General features: G+C 46.2%; 1 protein-coding gene across 8 annotated transcripts in view; it reads left to right on the top strand.

The window, feature by feature from the left end:
- HACL2 (2-hydroxyacyl-CoA lyase 2) overlaps positions 1 to 20060 on the top strand; it is a 54742-nt gene that overhangs the window by 18169 nt on the left and 16513 nt on the right. For all 8 annotated transcript variants that reach the window (XM_074530488.1, XM_074530487.1, XM_074530480.1 and 5 more), the window contains exons 5-8: positions 1253 to 1391; positions 9301 to 9412; positions 11448 to 11547; positions 18251 to 18348. In XM_074530488.1, coding sequence (XP_074386589.1) covers positions 1253 to 1391; positions 9301 to 9412; positions 11448 to 11547; positions 18251 to 18348 — 449 coding nt within the window. The remainder of the gene's footprint in view (positions 1 to 1252; positions 1392 to 9300; positions 9413 to 11447; positions 11548 to 18250; positions 18349 to 20060) is intronic.

The following is a 20060-nucleotide window of genomic DNA, read 5'->3' as shown; positions in this document are numbered from 1 at the left end:
AATGCCCATTCCCAAATTTCCGATGCCAATCCCAAATTTTTAATGCCCATTCCCAAAATCCCGATGCCCATTCCCAAATTCCCAGTGCCAATCCCAAATTCCCTCATTCCCCTTTGCCATTCCTGAATTCCCAAATCCCCAAATCCCCAAATCCCCAAATCTCCAATCCAGTTCCCAAATTCCCAAATCCCAAAATTCCCAAATTCCCTCGTTCCCTGGTTCCAGGGCCGGGGGGCTTTCCAGGACATCGCGCAGGTTCCTCTGTTCCCAAATCCCCAAATCCCCAAATCCCTGAATTCCCGAATTCCCAAAATTCCCAAACCCCCGAATTCCCAATTTCCCAAAATTCCCAAATCCCAACATTCCAAAATTCCCAAATTCCCTCATTCCAGGGCTGGGGGCTCTCCAGGACATCCCGCGGGTTCTGCTGTTCCTAAATTCCCTTTGCCATTCCTGAATTCCCAAATCCCCAATCCCATTCCTAAATTCCTGAATTCCCGAATTCCCAAAATTCCCAAATCCTGGAATTCCCAAATTCCCAAATTCCCACATTCCAGGGCCGGGGGGCTCTCCAGGACATCCCGCAGGTGCCTCTGTTCCCAAATCCCCAAATCCCCTTTGCCATTCCTGAATCCCCAAATCCCTGAATCTCCAAATTCTCGAATCCCATTCCCGAATTCCCAACATTCCCAAATTCCCAAAATTCCCTCATTCCCTGGTTCCAGGGCTGGGGGCTCTCCAGGACATCCCGCGGGTTCCTCTGTTCCCATATTCCCAAATCCCCTTTGCCATTCCTGAATTCCCAAATCCCCGAATCCCCAAATCCCCAAATCCCCAATCCAATTCCCGAATTCCCAAAATTCCCAAATCCTGGGATTCCCAAATTCCCTCATTCCCTGGTTCCAGGGCTGGGGGGCTCTCCAGGACATCCCGCAGCTCCCTCTGTTCCCAAATTCCCAAATCCCCTTTGCCATTCCCAAACCCCCAAATCCCTGAATTCCCAAATTCTCGACTCCCATTCCCAAACCCCCGAATTCCCAAATCCCAAAATTCCCAAAATTCCCAAATTCCCTCACTCCCTGTTTCAGGGCCGGGGTGCTCTGCAGGACATCCCTCAGCTCCCGCTGTTCCCAAATCCCCAAATCCCCTTTGCCATTCCCAAACCCCCAAATCCCTGAATCTCCAAATCCCCAAATCCCCAGTCCAATTCCCAAATTCCCAAATTCCCTCATCCCCTCATTCCCTGTTCCAGGGCCGGGGTGCTCTGCAGGACATCCCTCAGCTGCCGCTGTTCCGCACCGTGTGCAAGCTGGCGCTCTCGGTGCGCGCCGTGCGCGACATCGTCCCCGCGCTGCGCCGCGCCATCGCCGCCGCCATGGGGGGCACGCCTGGTGAGGATTACTGAAAATTCCCAAAATTCCCAAAAATTCCCCAAAATTTCCCATGGGATTTGTAATTTCCATCCCTGCGCCATCGCCATCGCCATGGGGGGCACGCCCGGTGAGGATTCCTAAAAATTCCCAAAAATTCCCAAAATTCCACAAATTCCCATGGGTTGGAATCCCAAAATTTCCTGGGATTGGGGTTTCAATATTGGCCCCAAAATGGGAATTCGGGATGGGAGGATTCCCAAAATTCCCATGAGCTTGGAATCCCAAAATTCCCTAAAATACCCCAAAATTTCCATGGAATTGGGAATTTCCGTCCCTGCACCATCGCCATCGCCATGGGCGGCACGCCCGGTGAGGATTCCTAAAAAAATTCCCCAGGAATCCCCAAATTCCCATGGGTTGGAATCCCAAAATTCCCTAAAATACCCCAAAATTTCCATGGGATTTGTAATTTCTGTCCCCATGCTGCACCATCACCACCGCCATGGGGGGCACACCCGGTGAGGATTCCCAAAAATTTCCCAAAATTCCCATGGGTTGGAATCCCAAAATTCCCCCAAATTCCCTAACATTCCCCAACATTTCCATGGGATTGGGAATTTCCGTCCCCTCCCCACGCCATCGCCACCACCATGGAGGGCACGCCCGGTGAGGATTCCTAAAAATTCCCAAAATTCCACAAAATTCCACAAAATTCCCTTGGATTGGAATCCCAAAATTCCCTAAAATATCCCAAAATTCCCATGGGATTTGTAATTTCCGTCCCTGCACCATCGCTATCGCCATGGGGGGCACGCCCGGTGAGGATTCCCCAAATTCCCAAAATTCCCCAAAATTCCCGTGGGTTGGAATCCCAAAATCAGCCCCAGGATGGGGAATTTGGGATGGGAGGAATCCCAAAATTCCCATGGGTTGGAATCCCAAAATTCCCCCAAATTCCCATGGGATTGGGAATTTCCATCCCCACCCCGCGCCATCGCCGCCGCCATGGGGGGCACGCCCGGTGAGACGGGGTTCCCAAAAATCCCCAAAAATTCCCAAAAATTCCCCAGAATTCCCGTGGGTTGGAATCCCAAAATTTCCTGGGATTGGGGTTCCAATATCGGCCCCAGGATGGGAATTTGGGATGGGAGGATTCCCAAAATTCCCATGAGCTTGGAATCCCAAAATTCCCCAAAATTCCCCAAAATTTGCGTGGGTTGGAATCCCAAAATTCCCTAAAATTCCCCAAAATTCCCGTGGGTTGGAATCCCCAAATTCCCATGGGTTGGACTCCCAAAATTCCCCAGAGTTCCCGTGGGTTGGAATCCCAAATTTCCTCAAAATTCCCTAAAATTCCCCAAAATTCCCATGGGATTGGGAATTTCCATCCCCTCCCCGCGCCATCGCCGCCGCCATGGGGGGCACACCCGGTGAGACGGTGTTCCCAAAAATTCCCCAAAATTCCCAGAATTCCCCAAAATTCCCATGGGTTGGAATCCCAAAATTCCCAGAATTCCACAAAATTCCCATGGGTTGGAATCCCAAAATTCCCTAAAATATCCCAAAATTCCCGTGGGTTGGAATCCCAAAATTCCCTAAAATACCCCAAAATTCCCATGGGATTTGTAATTTCCATCCCTGCACCATCGCCGCTGCCATGGGGGGCACACCCGGTGAGGATTCCTAAAAATTCCCAAAAATTCCCAAAATTCCACAAATTCCCATGGGTTGGAATCCCAAAATTTCCTGGGATTGGGGTTCCAATATTGGCCCCAAAATGGGAATTTGGGATGGGAGGAATCCCAAAATTCCCATGGGTTGGAATCCCAAAATTCCCCAAAATTCCCTAAAATTCCCCAAAATTTCCATGGGATTTGTAATTTCCATCCCCTCCCTGCGCCATTGCCGCCGCCATGGCCGGCACGCCCGGTGAGACGGGGTTCCCCAAATTCCCAAAATCCCACAAAATTCCACAAAATTTCCGTGGGTTGGAATCCTAAAATTCCCCCAAATTCCCCAAAATTTCCCTGGGATTGGGAATTTCCGTCCCCACCCCGCGCCATCGCCGCCGCCATGGGGGGCACGCCCGGTGAGGATTCCCAAAAATTCCCAAAATTTCCCTAAAATTCCCCAGAATTCCCTTGGGTTGGAATCCCAAAATTCCTCAAAAATTCCCAAAATTCCCCAAAATTCCCATGGGTTGGAATCCCAAAATCCAGCCCCAGGATGGGGAATTTGGGATGGGAGGAATCCCAAAATTCCCATGGGTTGGAATCCCAAAATTCCCTAAAATACCCCAAAATTTCCATGGGATTTGTAATTTCTGTCCCCATGCTGCACCATCACCACCGCCATGGGGGGCACACCCGGTGAGGATTCCCAAAAATTCCCAAAATTCCCATGGGTTGGAATCCCAAAATTCCCCCAAATTCCCTAAAATTCCCCAAAATTCCCATGGGATTTGTAATTTCCATCCCCTCCCTGCGCCATCGCCGCCGCCATGGAGGGCACGCCCGGTGAGGATTCCCAAAAATTCCCAAAATTCCACAGAAATCCCAAAATTCCCGTGGGTTGGAATCCCAAATTTCCTCAAAATTCCCTAAAATTCCCCAAAATTTCCATGGGATTGGGAATTTCCATCCCCACACTGCGCCATCGCCATGGAGGGCACGCCCGGTGAGAGAGGATTCCCAAAAATTCCCAAAATTCCCCAGAAATCCCAAAATTCCCTGTGGGTTGGAACCCCAAATTCCCATGGGTTGGAACCCCAAAATTCCCCAAAAATTCCCAAAATTCCCCAAAATTCCCGTGGGTTGGAATCCCCAAATTCCCATGGGTTGGAATCCCAAAATTCCCCAGAGTTCCCGAGGGTTGGAATCCCAAAATTCCCCAAAATGCCCCAAAATTCCCTAAAATTCCCCAAAATTCCCATGGGATTGGGAATTTCCGTCCCCACCCCGCGCCATCACTTCCGCCATGGGCGGCACGCCCGGTGAGGATTCCTGAAAATTCCCAAAAATTCCCAAAATTCCCCAAAATTCTCGTGGGTTGGAATCCCAAAATTCCCTGGGATTGGGGTTCCAATATCAGACCCAGGATGGGAATTTGGGATGGGAGGATTCCCAAAATTCCCATGAGCTTGGAATCCCAAAATTCCCCAAAATTCCCATGGGTTGGAATCCCAAAATTCCCTAAAATTCCCCAAAATTTCCATGGGATTGGGAATTTCCATCCCCTCCCTGCGCCATCGCCACCGCCATGGGGGGCACACCTGGTGAGAGAGGGTTCCCAAAATTCCCAAAATTCCACAAAATTCCTGTGGGTTGGAATCCCGAAATTCCCCAGAGTTCCCATGGGTTGCAATCCCAAAATTCCCCAAAATTTCCATGGGTTGGAATCCCAAAATTCCTCAAAAATTCCCCAAAAGTCCCTAAAATACCCCAAAATTTCCATGGGATTGGGAATTTCCGTCCCCTCCCTGCGCCATCGTCACCGCCATGGGGGGCACGCCCGGTGAGAGACAATTCCCAAAATTCCCAGAATTCCCAAAAAATCCCTGAATTCCCATGGGTTGGAATCCCAAAATTTCCTGGGATTGGGGTTCCAATATCGGCCCCAGGATGGGAATTTGGGATGGGAGGAATCCCAAAATTCCCCTGGGTTGGAATCCCAAAATTCCCCAAAATTCCCTAAAATACCCCAAAATTTCCATGGGATCGGGAATTTCCATCTCCACCCCGCGCCATCGCCGCCGCCATGGCCGGCACACCCGGTGAGAGAGAATCCCAAAAATTCACAAAAATTCCCAAAATTCCACAAAATTCCTGTGGGTTGGAATCCCAAAATTCCCTAAAATACCCCAAAATTCCCATGGGTTGGAATCCCAAAATTCCCTAAAATACCCCAAAATTTCCATGGGATTGGGAATTTCCGTCCCCTCCCTGCGCCATCGCCGCCGCCATGGGGGGCACGCCCGGTGAGGAGAGACAATTCCCAAAATTCCCAAAAATTCCTTAAATTCCCGTGGGTTGGAACCCCAAAATTCCCCAAAAATTCCCAAAATTCCCCAAAATTCCCTAAAATTCCCCAAAATTCCCGTGGGTTGGAATCCCCAAATTCCCGTGGGTTGGAATCCCCAAATTCCCCTGGGTTGGAATCCCAAAATTCCCATGGAGAGCAGTTTTGGGATGGGAATAATCCCAAAATTTCCTGGGATTGGGATCCCAAAATTTTCTGGGATTTTGGATCCCAAAATTTTCTGGGATTTCGGATCCCAAAATTTTCCTGGGATTTTGGATCCCAAAATCGGCCCCAAAATGGGAATTTGGGATGGGAAGAATTTCAAAATTTCCTGGGATTGGAATTCCAAAATTCCCATGGGTTGGAATCCCAAACTTCCCCAAAATTCCCAAAATTTCTTTGGGTTGGAATCCCAAAATTTTCCTGGAATTTGGATCCCAAAATTGGCCCCAAAATGGGAATTTGGGATGGGAGAATTCCCAAAATTTCTTGGGATTGGAATTTCAAAATTCCCATGGGTTGGAATCCCAAACTTCCCCAAAATTCCCAAAATTTCTTTGGGTTGGAATCCCAAAATTTCCTGGGATTGGGGTTCCAATACCAGCCCCAAAATGGGAATTTGGGATGGGAGAATTCCCAAAATTTCTGGGATTTGGGTCCCAAAATCAGCCCCAAAATGGGAATTTGAGATGGGAGGAATCCCAAAATTTCCCTGGCTTGGAATCCCAAAAATCCCAAAATTTTCTGGGATTTGGATCCCAAAATCGGCCCCAAAATGGGAATTTGGGTTGGGAAGAATTTCAAAATTTCCTGGGATTGGAATTCCAAAATTCCCCAAATTTCTTTGGGTTGGAATCCCAAAATTTCCTGGGATTTGGATCCCAAAATTGGTCCCAAAATGGGAATTTGGGATGGGAGGAATCCCAAAATTTCCCTGGCTTGGAATCCAAAAAATCCCAAAACTTCTTTGGGATTTGGGATCCCAAAATCAGCTCCAGGATGGGGAATTTGGGATGGGAGAAATCCCAAAATTTCCCTGGGATTTGGGTTCCCAAAATCGGCCCCAAAATGGGAATTTGGGATGGGAGAATTCCCAAAAATTTCTGGGATTTGGGTTCCAAAATTGGCCCCAAAATGGGAATTTGGGATGGGAAGAATTTCAAAATTTCCTGGGATTGGAATTCCAAAATTCCCATGGGTTGGAATCCCAAAATTCCCCAAAATTCCCAAAATTCCCTTGGGTCAGAATCCCAAAATTTCCTGGAATTTGGGTTCCAAAATCGGCCCCAAAATGGGAATTTGGGATGGGAAGAATCCCAAAATTTCCCTGGCTTGGAATCCCAAAAATCCCAAAATTTCCCTGGATTGGGATCCCAAAATCAGCTCCAGGATGGGAATTTGGGATGGGAGAATTCCCAAAATTTCCTGGAATTTGGGGTTCCAAAATCTGCCCCAAAATGGGAATTTGGGATGGGAGGAATCCCAAAATTTCTGGGATTTGGATCCCAAAATTGGCCCCAAAATGGGAATTTGGGGTGGGAGAAATCCCAAAATTTTCTGGGATTTGGAATCCCAAAATTGGCCCCAAAATGGGAATTTGGGATGGGAAAAATCCCAAAATTCTTTCAGGTTGGAATCCCAAAAATCCCAAAATTTTCCTGGAATTTGGATCCCAAAATTTGCCCCAAAATGGGAATTTGGGATGGGAAAAATCCCAAAATTTCCTGGGATTGGAATTCCAAAATTCCCATGGGTTGGAATCACAAACTTCCCCAAAATTCCCAAAATTTCTTTGGGTTGGAATCCCAAAAATCCCAAAATTTCCTGGGATTGGGATCCCAAAATTTCCTGGGATTGGGGTTCCAAAATCAGCCCCAAAATGGGAATTTGGGATGGGAGAAATCCCAAAAATTTCTGGGATTTGGGATCCCAAAATTGGCCCCAAAATGGGAATTTGGGATGGGAAGAATCTCAAAATTTCCTGGGATTGGAATTCCAAAATTCCCATGGGTTGGAATCCCAAACTTCCCCAAAATTCCCAAAATTTCTTTGGGTTGGAATCCCCAAATTCCCAAAATTCCCTTGGGTCAGAATCCCAAAATTTCCTGGGATTTGGGTTCCAATATCGGCCCCAAAATGGGAATTTGAGATGGGAGGAATCCCAAAATTTCCTGGGATTGGAATCCCAAAAATCCCAAAATTTTCTGGAATTTGGATCCCAAAATTGGCCCCAAAATGGGAATTTGGGATGGGAGGAATCCCAAAATTCCCATGGGTTGGAATCCCAAAAATCCCAAAATTTCCTGGGATTGGGATCCCAAAATTTCTGGGATTTGGGATCCCAAAATCTGCCCCAAAATGGGAATTTGGGGTGGGAGGAATCCCAAAATTTCCTGGGATTGGAATCCCAAAAATCCCAAAATTTTCTGGAATTTGGATCCCAGAATTTGCCCCAAAATGGGAATTGGGGATGGGAGGAATCCCAAAACTTCCTTGGGATTTTTGGGGTTTTTTTGGGATTCTTTTTTGGGGTCCTGCTGTGGGATTTGGGGTCTCAACAACCTCGAAGGGATTTTGGGGTGTCCCTGATGGATTTGGGGTTTCTGGGAGATTATTTGGGTTTATTTCAGGGATTTTTTTGGGGGTTTTTTTTGAGTTTTTGGGGTCCTGCTGTGGGATTTGGGTTCTCAACCCCCTCGAAGGGATTTTGGGGTGTCCCTGATGGATTTGGGGTTTTTTGGGATAATTTTTGGTTTATTTTGGGGTGGTTTTTTTTGGGATTCTTTTTTGGGGTCCTGCTGTGGGGTTTTTGGGGTCTCAAACCCCTTGAAGGGATTTGGGGTTTTCTTGGGGCTGTTTTGGCTTTTTGGGATTTTTTTTGGCTTTTTGGGATTTTTTTTGGGGGGGTCTCAAATCCCTATAAGGGATTTTGGGGTGACCCCGGTGGATTTTGGGGTTTTTTGGGGGACATTTTTTGGATTTTTGGGTTTTTTTGGGATTTTCTTGGTGCTGTGTGGGGTTTTTGGGGTCTCAAACCCCTTGAAGGGATTTGGGGTTTTCTGGGGGGTGTTTTGGGTTTTTGGGGTTTTTTTGGGGGGGTCTCAAATCCCTATAAGGGATTTTGGGGTGACCCCCGTGGATTTGGGGTTTTTTGGGGGGCATTTTTTGGATTTTTGGGGGTTTTTGGGGGGGATTTGGGGTCTCAAACTCCTTGGGGTGTTTTTGGGGTTCCCCCGATGGATTTGGGGATTTTGGGGTTTCTGGGAATGGAGATTTGCGGCCATTCCCAGAGATTTTGGGGGATTTTTTTTAGGGTTTTTTTTTGGTTTTGGGATTTTTGGGGGATCCTGCTGTGGGATTTGGGGTGTCAACCACCTTGAAGGGATTTTGGGGTTCCCCCGATGGATTTGGGGGTTTTTGGGATAATTTTTGGTTTATTTTGGGGTGGTTTTTTGGGATTTTTGGGGTTTTTTTGGGGGGTGCTGCTGTGGGATTTGGGGGATCAAACTCCTCGAAGGGATTTTGGGGTTCCCCCCATGGATTTGGGTTTTTTGGGGTGTCCCTGATGGATTTGGGGTTTTTGGGGGGTTATTTGTGTTTATTTCAGGGAGATTATTTGGGTTTATTTCAGGGATTTTTTTGGGTTTTTTTGGATTTTTTGGGGTCCTGCTGTGGGGTTTGGTTTCTCAACCCCCTCGAAGGGGTTTTGGGGTTCCCCCGATGGATTTGGGGTTTTTGGGATAATTTTGGGTTTATTTCAGGGATTTTTTTTGGGGTTTTTTTTTGAGTTTTTGGGGTGCTGCTGTGGGGTTTGGTTTCCCAAGCCCCTCGAAGGGATTTTGGGGTGCCCCCGATGGATTTGGGTTTTTTGGGGTGTCCCTGATGGATTTTGGGTTTTGGGGTGCAGGCCCCGTGTTCGTGGAGCTGCCCATCGATGTCCTGTACCCCTTCCATGTGGTGCAGAAGGAGCTCGGGGGCTCCAGAGCCCCCCGGGGGCTGCGCGGGAAACTCGTCCAGTGGTGAGAGAGGAGCCCCAAAAACCGCCCCAAATCACCCCAAAATCACCCCAAAATAACACCAAAAACAGCCCCAAATCACCCCAAAATCACCCCAAAATAACACCAAAAACAGCCCCAAATCACCCCAAAATCACCCCAAAAACCAGCCCGAAATCACCCCAAAATAAACCCAAAAACGGCCCCAAATCACCCCAAAATAACCCCAAAATAACCCCAAAAACCGCCCCAAATCACCCCAAAATAACCCCAAATCCCCCCAAACACCACCCCAAAATAACCCCAAAAACGGCCCCAAATCACCCCAAAATAACCCCAAAATAAACCCAAAAACAGCCCCAAATCACCCCAAAATAGCCCATAAATAACCCCAAAAACCGCCCCAAATCACCCCAAAATAACCCATAAATAACCCCAAAAACCGCCCCAAATCACCCCAAAATAGCCCCAAAAACCGCCCCAAATCACCCCAAAATAACCCCAAAATAACCCCAAAATCAGCCCAAAATAACCCCTAAAATAACCCCAAAAACGGCCCCAAATCACCCCAAAATACCCCAAAATAACCCCAAAATAACCCCAAATCCCCCCAAACACCACCCCAAAATAACCCCAAAATAACACCAAAAACGGCCCCAAATCACCCCAAACACCACCCCAAAATAACCCCAAAACCCACCCCAAAATAACCCCAAAAACCAGCCCAAAATAACCCCAAAACAACCCCCAAAATAACCCCAAAATAACCCCAAATCCCCCCAAACACCACCCCAAAATAACCCCAAAAACCAGCCCAAAATAACCCCAAAATAACCCCAAATCCCCCCGAAATCACCCCAAAATAACCCCAAAAACCACCCCAAAACCACCCCAAAAACCACACCAAAACCACCCCAAAATAACCCCAAATCACCCCAAAATAACCCCAAAAATACCCCAAAAACCACCCCAAAATAACCCCAAATCCCCCCAAAAACTCACCCCAAAATAACCCCAAAAATACCCCAAAGTAACCCCAAATCCTTCCAAAAACCACCCCAAAAATAACCCAAAATCCCCCTGAAAACCACCCCAAAATAACCCCAAAAATACCCCAAAATAACCCCAAAACTACCCCAAAAGCCACCCCAAAAATACCTCAAAACCACCCAAAAACCACCCCAAAATCACCCCAAAAATCCCCCCAAAACTGCCCCCATACCACCCCAAAACAACCCAAAATCCCCCCAAAAACCACCCCAAAATAACCCCAAAAATGCCCCAAAATAACCCCAAATTCCCCCCAAAAATGCCCCAAAAACCCCCCTAAAAATCCCCTCCAAAAACCCCAAATCCCCTCAAAGCCCACCCTAAGAACTGCCCCAAAACAACCCCAAATCCCCCCCAAAAATACCCCATAAATACCCCAAAAACCACCCCGAAACAATGCAAAATAACCCCAAAAATACCCCAAAAACCACCCCAAAATAACCCCAAATCCCCCCAAAATAACCCCAAATCCCCCCCAGATACCACCCCAAAAATAACCCCAAATCCCACCCAAAACCACCCCAAAATAACCCCAAAAATACCCCAAAAACCACTCCAAAATAACCCAAATATGGCCCCAAAACCACCCTAAAACTCTCCCCAAAGCCCATAAAAACCCCACAAAACCCCAAACCCCATAAAAACCCCATAAAAACCCCAATTCCAGGTACCTGTGGAATTACCTGTGCGATCCCCAAACCCCACAAAACCCCAAATCCCATAAAAACCCCATAAAATTTCCCGAATTTAGGTACCTGTGGAATTACCTGTGCGATCCCCAAACCCCATAAACCCCAAATCCCATAAAAATCCCATAAAAACCCCAATTTAGGTACCTGTGGAATTACCTGTGCGATCCCCAAACCCCACAAAACCCCAAACCCCATAAAATTTCCCAATTCCAGGTACCTGTGGAATTACCTGTGTGATCCCCAAACCCCACAAAACCCCATAAAAACCCCAAACCCCATAAAAATCCCATAAAAACCCCATAAATTTCCCAATTCAGGTACCTGTGGAATTACCTGTGCGATCTCTTTGCGGGGGCCTGGGAGCCGCGGGAGCTGAACCCGCTGGGGCTGAGCATCCCCAGGGCGAGCGCGCAGCAGGTGAGGCACAAAAACCCCAGAAATCACCCCAAAAATATCCCAAAAATAACCCAAAAATAACCCCAAAAATATCCCAAAAATATCCCAAAATATCCCAAAAATATCCCCAAAAATATCCCCAAAATATCCCCAAAAATCACCCCAAAATATCCCAAAATATCCCCAAAAATAACACCAAAATATCCCAAAAATAACTCTAAAATATCCAAAAATAACCCCAAAATATCCCAAAAATATCCCCAAAATATCCCTAAAATATCCCAAAAATAACCCCCAAAATAACCCCAAAAATATCCCCAAAATACCCCAAAAATATCCCCAAAATAACCCAAAAATAACCCCAAAAATATCCCCAAAATAACCCCTAAAATAACCCCAAAATAACCCCAAAATATCCCCAAAAATATCCCCAAAATATCCCAAAAATAACCCCAAAAATCACCCCAAAATATCCCAAAAATCACCTCAAAAATAACCCGAAAATATCCCAATATATCCCCAAAAATAACCCCAAAATATCCCAAAATATCCCCAAAATATCCCAAAAATATCCCCAAAAATAACCCCAAAAAACCCCAGAAATAACCCCAAAATATCCCAAAAATAACCCCAAAATAACCCCAAAAATAACCCCAAAAAATCCCCCCAAATGGGGAAAAAAAACCCCAAAATTTGGGGGCAAAATGATGAAATTTTGGGGGAAAAATTCCAAAATGTGGAGCAAAATCCCAAAGGAGATGAAACCCCAAAAAATCCCAAAATAGGGAAAACTCAAACAGGGAAAAAACCCAAATTTGGGGGGAAAAAACCAAAATTTTGAGGGCAAAATCCCAAAGGAGATGAAACCCCAAAATAACCCCAAAAATAACCCCAAAATATCCCAAAAATCACCCCAAAATAACCCCAGAATATCCCAAAATGGGGAAAATAAACAGGGAAAAAAACCCCAAAATTTGGGGGAAAAATGACGAAATTTTGGGGGAAAAATTCCAAAATATGGAGCAAAATCCCAAAGGAGATGAAACCCCAAAATATCCCAAAAATCACCCCAAAATAACCCCAAAAAATCCCCCAAAATGGGGAAGACTCAAACAGGGAAAAAACCCCAAAATTTGGGGGAAACCCCTCAAAATGGGGGAAAAAAATCCCAAAATATTGGCGGCAAACCCCAAAAGAGGTGAGAGCCAAAAACCCTAAAACAACCCCAAAAAATCCCAAAATTTGGGGGAAAAGCCCTGAAAATTTGGCGGGAAAAATTCCCAAAATTTTGGGGGAAAAACCACTGAAATTTGGAGGGAAAACTTCAAAATGGGAGGGAAAAATCCCAAAATGTGGTGCAAAATCCCAAAGGAGATGAAACCCCAAAAAATCCCAAAAAATCCCCCAAAATGGGGAAAACTCAAACAGGGAAAAAACCCCCAAAATTTGGGGGGAAAAACCTCCAAATTGGGGGAAAAAACCCTAAAATTTGGGAGGAAACCCCAAAAGAGGTGAGAGCCCAAAAACCCCAAAAAACCCCAAATGGGGGGAAAATAAAAATGGGGAGAAAAACCTTAAAATTGAGGGGAAAAACCCCAAAATAGGGGGAAAAATTCCCAAAATATTGGGGGGAAACCCCAAAAGAGGTGAGAGCCAACAACCCTAAAACAACCCCAAAAAAACCTCAAATTGGGAAAAAATCCCAAAATTTGGGGAAAAAACACCGAAATTTTGGGGTAAAACTTCAAAATGGGAGGGAAAAATCCCAAAATATGGGGCAGAATCCCAAAGGAGATGAAACCCCAAAATCACCCCAAGAAATCCCAAAATAACCCCCAAAAAATCCCGAATTAACCCCAAAAAACCCTCCAAAATATCCCCAAAAATAACACCAAAATCACCCCAAAAATAACTCCAAAATATCCCAAAATGGGGAAAACTCAAACAGGAAAAAAACCCCAAAATTTGGGGGAAAATGACGAAATTTTGGGGGAAAAATTCCAAAATGTGGAGCAAAATCCCAAAGGAGATGAAACCCCAAAAAATCCCAAAAATAACCCCAAAATATCCCAAAAATCACCCCAAAATCACCCCAAAATATCCCAAAATAACCCCAAAATATCCCAAAAATCACCCCAAAAATCACCCCAAATAACCCCAAAATAGCCCAAAATGGGGAAAACTCAAACAGGGAAAAAACCCAAATTTGGGGGGAAAAACCTCAAAATGGGAGGGAAAAATCCCAAATTATGGGGCAGAATCCCAAAGGAGATGAAAGCCCAAAAAATCCCAAAAATAACCCCAAAATAACCCCAAAAATAACCCCAAAAATAACCCCAAAATATCCCAAAATGGGGAAAACAAACAGGGAAAAAACCCCAAAATTTGGGGGAAAAATGACGAAATTTTGGGGGAAAAATTCCAAAATATGGAGCAAAATCCCAAAGGAGATGAAACCCCAAAAAATCCCAAAAATCACCCCAAAATATCCCAAAAATAACCCAAAAATAACCCCAAAAATCACCCCAAAAAATCCCCCCAAATGGGGAAAAAAAACCCCAAAATTTGGGGGAAAAAACACCGAAATTTTGGGGGAAAACTTCAAAATGGGAGGGAAAAATCCCAAAATATGGAGCAAAATCCCAAAGGAGATGAAACCCAAAAAATCCCAAAAATAACCCCAAAATAACCCCAAAAAATCCCAAATTAACCCCAAAAATAACCCCAAAATAACCCCAAAATATCCCCAAAAATAACCCCAAAAATCACCTCAAAAATAACCCCAAAATATGCCCCAAAATAGGGAAAACTCAAACAGGGAAAAAACCCCCAAAATTTGGGGGAAAAATGACGAAATTTGGGGGAAAAATTCCAAAATATGGAGCAAAATCCCAAAGGAGATGAAACCCCAAAAAATCCCAAAAATAACCCAAAAATAACCCCAAAAATAACCCCAAAAATCACCCCAAAATAACCCCAAAATAACCCCAAAATATCCCAAAAATCACCCCTAAAATATCCCAAAAATCACCCCAAAATATCCCAAAAATCACCTCAAAAATTACCCCAGAATATCCCCAAAATAACCCCAAAATAACCCCAAAATATCCCAAAAATCACCCCAAAATAACCCCAAAATATCCCCAAAAATAACCCCAAAAATAACCCCAAAATGGGGAAAACAAACAGGGAAAAACCCCAACATTTGGGGGGAAAAATGACGAAATTTGAGGGAAAAACACCGAAATTTTGGGGGAAAACCTCAGAATGGGAGGGAAAAATCCCAAAATATGGAGCAAAATCCCAAAGGAGATGAAAGCCCAAAAAATCCCAAAAATAACCCCAAAATAACCCCAAAATCACCCTAAAATAATCCCAAAATAACCCCTAAAATATCCCAGAAATATCCCAAAAATAACCCCAAAAATCACCCCAAAGTAACCCTAAAATAACCCCAAAATATCCCCAAAATATCCCAAAAATAACTCCAAAATAACTCCAAAATAACCCCAAAAATCACCCCAAAATAACCCCAAAAAATCCCAAAATGGGGAAAACTCAAACAGGGAAAAAACCCCGAAATTTGGGGGGAAATCCCTCAAAATTGCCAGAAAAAAACCCTAAAATTTGGGAGGAAACCCCAAAAGAGGTGAGAGCCCAAAAACCCCCCCAAAAAATGCAAAAAATCTCAAATGGGGGGAAAATAAAAATGGGGGAAAAAAACCCTTAAAATTGGGGGAAAAATGACGAAATTTTGGGGGAAAAATTCCAAAATATGGAGCAAAATCCCAAAGGAGATGAAACCCCAAAAAATCCCAAAAATAACCCCAAAAATCACCCTAAAATAACCCCAAAATAACCCCAAAAATCACCTCAAAAATAACCACAAAAAATCTCAAAATGGGGAAAACTCAAACAGGGAAAAACCCCCAAAATTTGGGGGAAAAATGACGAAATTTGGGGGAAAAATTCCAAAATATGGGGCAAAATCCCAAAGGAGATGAAACCCCAAAAAATCCCAAAAATCACCCCAAAATATCCCCAAAAATAACCCCAAAAATATCCCAAAATATCCCAAAAATAACCCCAAAAATAACCCCAAATTAGCCCAAAATGGGGAAAACTCAAACAGGGGAAAAACACCGAAATTTGGGGAAAAACCCTTAAAATTGGGGGAAAAAAATCCCAAAATATTGGGGGGAAGCCCCAAAAGAGGTGAGAGCCCAAAACCCTAAAACAACCCAAAAAAATCCCAAAATTTGGGGTAAAACCCCTCAAAATTGGGGGAAAAAAATCCCAAAATATTGGGGGAAAAAACACCGAAATTTTGGGGTAAAACTTCAAAATGGGAGGGAAAAATCCCAAAATATGGGGCAGAATCCCAAAGGAGATGAAACCCCAAAAAATCCCAAAAATCACCCCAAAAATCACCCCAAAAATATCCCAAAAATATCCCAAAAATATCCCAAAAATCACCCCAAAATATCCCTAAAATCACCCCAAAATATCCCTAAAATAACCCTAAAATAACCCCAAAAATATCCCCAAAATATCCCCCCAAATGGGGAAAAAAAACCCCAAAATTTGGGGGAAAAAACACCGAAATTTGGGGGGAAAACCTCAAAATGGGAGGGAAAAATCCCAAAATATGGAGCAGAATCCCAAAGGAGATGAAACCCCAAAAAATCCCAAAATAGGGAAAACTCAAACAGGGAAAAAATCCCAAAATTTGGGGGGAAATCCCTCAAAATGGGGGGAAAAATTCCAAAATTTGGGAGGAAACCCCAAAAGAGTTGAGAGCCAAAAACCCTAAAACAACCCCAAAAAATCCCAAAATTTGGGGGAAAAGCCCTGAAAATTTGGCGGGAAAAATTCCCAAAATTTGGAGGAAAAACCACTGAAATTTGGAGGGAAAACTTCAAAATGGGAGGGAAAAATCCCAAAATGTGGAGCAAAATCCCAAAGGAGATGAAACCCCAAAATATCCCAAAAATAACCCCAAAATAACCCCAAAAATAACCCCAAAATAACCCCAAAATATCCCAAAAATCACCCCAAAAAATCCCCAAAATAACCCCAAAATATCCCAAAAATCACCTCAAAAATAACCCCAAAATATCCCCAAAAATCACCCTAAAATAACCCCAAAATATCCCAAAACTGGGAAAACTCAAACAGGGAAAAAGACACCAAAATTTTGGGGAAAAATTTTAAAATATGGAGCAAAATCCCAAAGGAGATGAAACCCCAAAAAATCCCAAAAATAACCCCAAAAAATCCCCCCAAATGGGGAAAAAACCCCCAAAATTTGGGGGAAAAACACCGAAATTTGGGGGGAAAAACCTCAAAATGGGAGGGAAAAATCCCAAAATATGGGGCAGAATCCCAAAGGAGATGAAAGCCCAAAATAACCCCAAAATCACCCCAAAATATCCCCAAAATAACCCTAAAATATACCAAAAATCACCCCAAAATATCCCCAAAATCACCCCAAAATAACCCCAAAATATCCCCAAAATAACCCAAAAATCACCCCAAAAATATCCCAAAAATAACCCAAAATAGCCCCAAAAATCACCCCAAAAATATCCCAAAATAACCCCAAAAATCACCCCAAAATATCCCTAAAATATCCCCAAAAATAACCCCAAAATGGGGAAAAAACCCCCCAAAATTTGAGGGAAAAAACACCGAAATTTTGGGGGAAAACTTCAAAATGGGAGGGAAAAATCCCAAAATATGGGGCAAAATCCCAAAGGAGATGAAAGCCCAAAAAATCCCAAAAATAACCCCAAAATAACCCCAAAAATCACCCCAAAATATCCCCAAAATAATCCCAAAAATAACCCCAAAATATCCCAAAATGGGGAAAACTCAACCAGGGAAAAAGAACCCTGAAACCCAAACCCAAACCGGGAAAATCCCAAATGGGGAAAACTGACCAATACTGGGGGAACTGGAATGGGGCAGAAACCCCAAATGGAGCCAGGCCTGGGTTGGGTTAGGCCGGACCCTGATGGGTCAATCCGGGTTAATCCCAAATTAATCCTGGGTTAATCTCGGGTTAATCCCAGGTTAATCCCGGGTTAATCCTGGGTTAATCCCAAATTAATCCTGGGTTAATCCCGGGTTAATCCTGGGTTAATCCTGGGTCAATCCAGGGTTAATCCCAGCTCTGTTTGGGTTAATCCTGGGTTAATCCCGGGTTAATCCCGGGTTAATCCCGGGTTAATCCTGGGTTAATACTGGGTTAATCCCAATCTATCTGGGTTAATCCCAGGTCAATCCTGGGTTAATCCCTGGTTAATCCCGGGTTAATCCTGGGTTAATCCCAGGTTAATCCCAATCTATCTGGGTTAATCCCGGGTTAATCCCGGGTTAATCCTGGGTTACTCCAGGTCCAGGAATGCTCAGAGCTCCTGGACCGGGCTCTGTTCTGGTTAATCCCGGGTTAATCTCAGTTGTGTTTGGGTTAATCCCGGGTTAATCCCGGGTTAATCCCCACTCTATTTAAGTTAATCCCGGGTTACTCCAGGTCCAGGCGGTCTCAGAGCTCCTGAGCCGGGCTCTGTTGGGGTTAATCCCGAGTTAATCCTGGGTTAATCCCGGGTCAATCCCGGTTCAATGCAGGTCCAGGCGGTCTCAGAGCTCCTGAGCCGGGCTCTGTTGGGGTTAATCCCGGGTTAATCCCGGGTTAATCCACATTAATCCCGGTTCAATGCAGGTCCAGGCAGTCTCAGAGCTCCTGAGCCGGGCCCAGCGGCCGCTGCTGCTCGTGGGCAGCCAGGCCCTGCTGCCCCCAACGCCCGCTGAGGAGCTGAGGTGGGACTGGGAGGGACTGGGAGGGACTGGGAGGGACTGGGATGGACTGGGAGGGACTGGGATGGACTGGGATGGACTGGGAGGGACTGGGATGGAGCTGGGAGGGACTGGGAGGGACTGGGAGGGACTGGGATGGAACTGGGAGGGACTGGGAGGGACTGGGATGGAACTGGGAGGGACTGGGATGGACTGGGAGGGACTGGGAGGGACTGGGAGGGACTGGGAGGGACTGGGAGGGACTGGGATGGAACTGGGATGGACTGGGAGGGACTGGGATGGAACTGGGAGGGACTGGGAGGGACTGGGAGGGACTGGGAGGGACTGGGATGGAACTGGGAGGGACTGGGAGGGACTGGGAGGGACTGGGAGGGACTGGGAGGGACTGGGAGGGACTGGGAGGGAACTGGGATGGACTGGGAGGGACTGGGATGGACTGGGATGGACTGGGATGGACTGGGATGGAACTGGGGGGACTGGGATGGACTGGGATGGAACTGGGAGGGACTGGGAGGGACTGGGATGGACTGGGAGGAACTGGGAGGGACTGGGATGGACTGGGAGGGACTGGGATGGACTGGGAGGAACTGGGAGGGACTGGGATGGACTGGGAGGGACTGGGATGGAACTGGGAGGGACTGGGATGGACTGGGATGGAACTGGGAGGGACTGGGACAAACTGGGACAAACTGGGAAGGGATTGGGAGGGACTGGGGAGGATTGGGATAAACTGGAAGGGGACTGGGATGGGTTGGGAGAGGATTGGGATGGGACTGGGAGGGACTGGGTTATACTGGGAGAGACTGGGATGGACTGGAAGAGACTGGGAGAGAACTGGGAAGGACTGGGACGGGATTAGGATAAACTGGGATGGACTGGGCTGTACTGGGTTGTACTGGGATGGACTGGGAGGGAGTTGGTTATACTGGGAGGGAACTGGGATTGAACTGGGATGGACTGGGTTATATTGGGAGGGATTGGGATGGACTGGGATAAACTGGAAGGCACTGGGAGGGGATTGGGATGAACTGGAATATACTGGGAGGAACTGGGACAGGATTGGGTGGGATTAGAATGGACTGGGATATACTGGGATGGACTGGGAGGGACTGGGAGGGGATGGGGAGCAACTGGGGGAGACTGGGAGGGGACTGGGTTATACTGGGAGGGATTGGGAGGGGACTGAGAGGGACTGGGATGGACTGGGGGGAACTGGGATGGACTGGGATAAACTGGGATGGACTGGGCGGGGATTAGCCAGGACTGGGATGGACCTGGCTGGAGCCGGTTTGGGGCCAAACTGAGCCGGTTTGGGGCCAAACTGAGCCGGTTTGGGGCCAGTTTGGGGCCAAATGGAGCCGGTTTGGGGCCAGTTTGGGGCCAAACTGAACCAGTCTGGGGCCAAATGAAGGCGATTTTGAGACCCAGTTTGGGGCCAAATGGAGGCGGTTTGGGGCCAGTTTGGGGCTGAACTGAGCCAGTTTTGGGGCCAGTTTGGAGCCGGTTTTGGAGCCAGTTTGGGGCCAAATTGAGCCAATTTGGGGCCAGTTTGGGGCTGAATTGAGCCAGTTTGGGGCCGAACGGAGCGGGTTTGGGGCCGGTTTGGGGCCAAATGAAGGCGATTTTGAGCCCCAGTTTGGGGCCGAACGGAGCGGGTTTGGGGTCACTTTGGGGCTGAACAGAGCCGGTTTGGGGCCGGTTTGGGGCCGAACGCA

This window comes from Zonotrichia albicollis, chromosome 32 (genome assembly GCF_047830755.1).
Source record: "Zonotrichia albicollis isolate bZonAlb1 chromosome 32, bZonAlb1.hap1, whole genome shotgun sequence".
NCBI lineage: Eukaryota > Metazoa > Chordata > Aves > Passeriformes > Passerellidae > Zonotrichia > Zonotrichia albicollis.
This window is presented reverse-complemented; position numbering and strand designations above follow the sequence as displayed.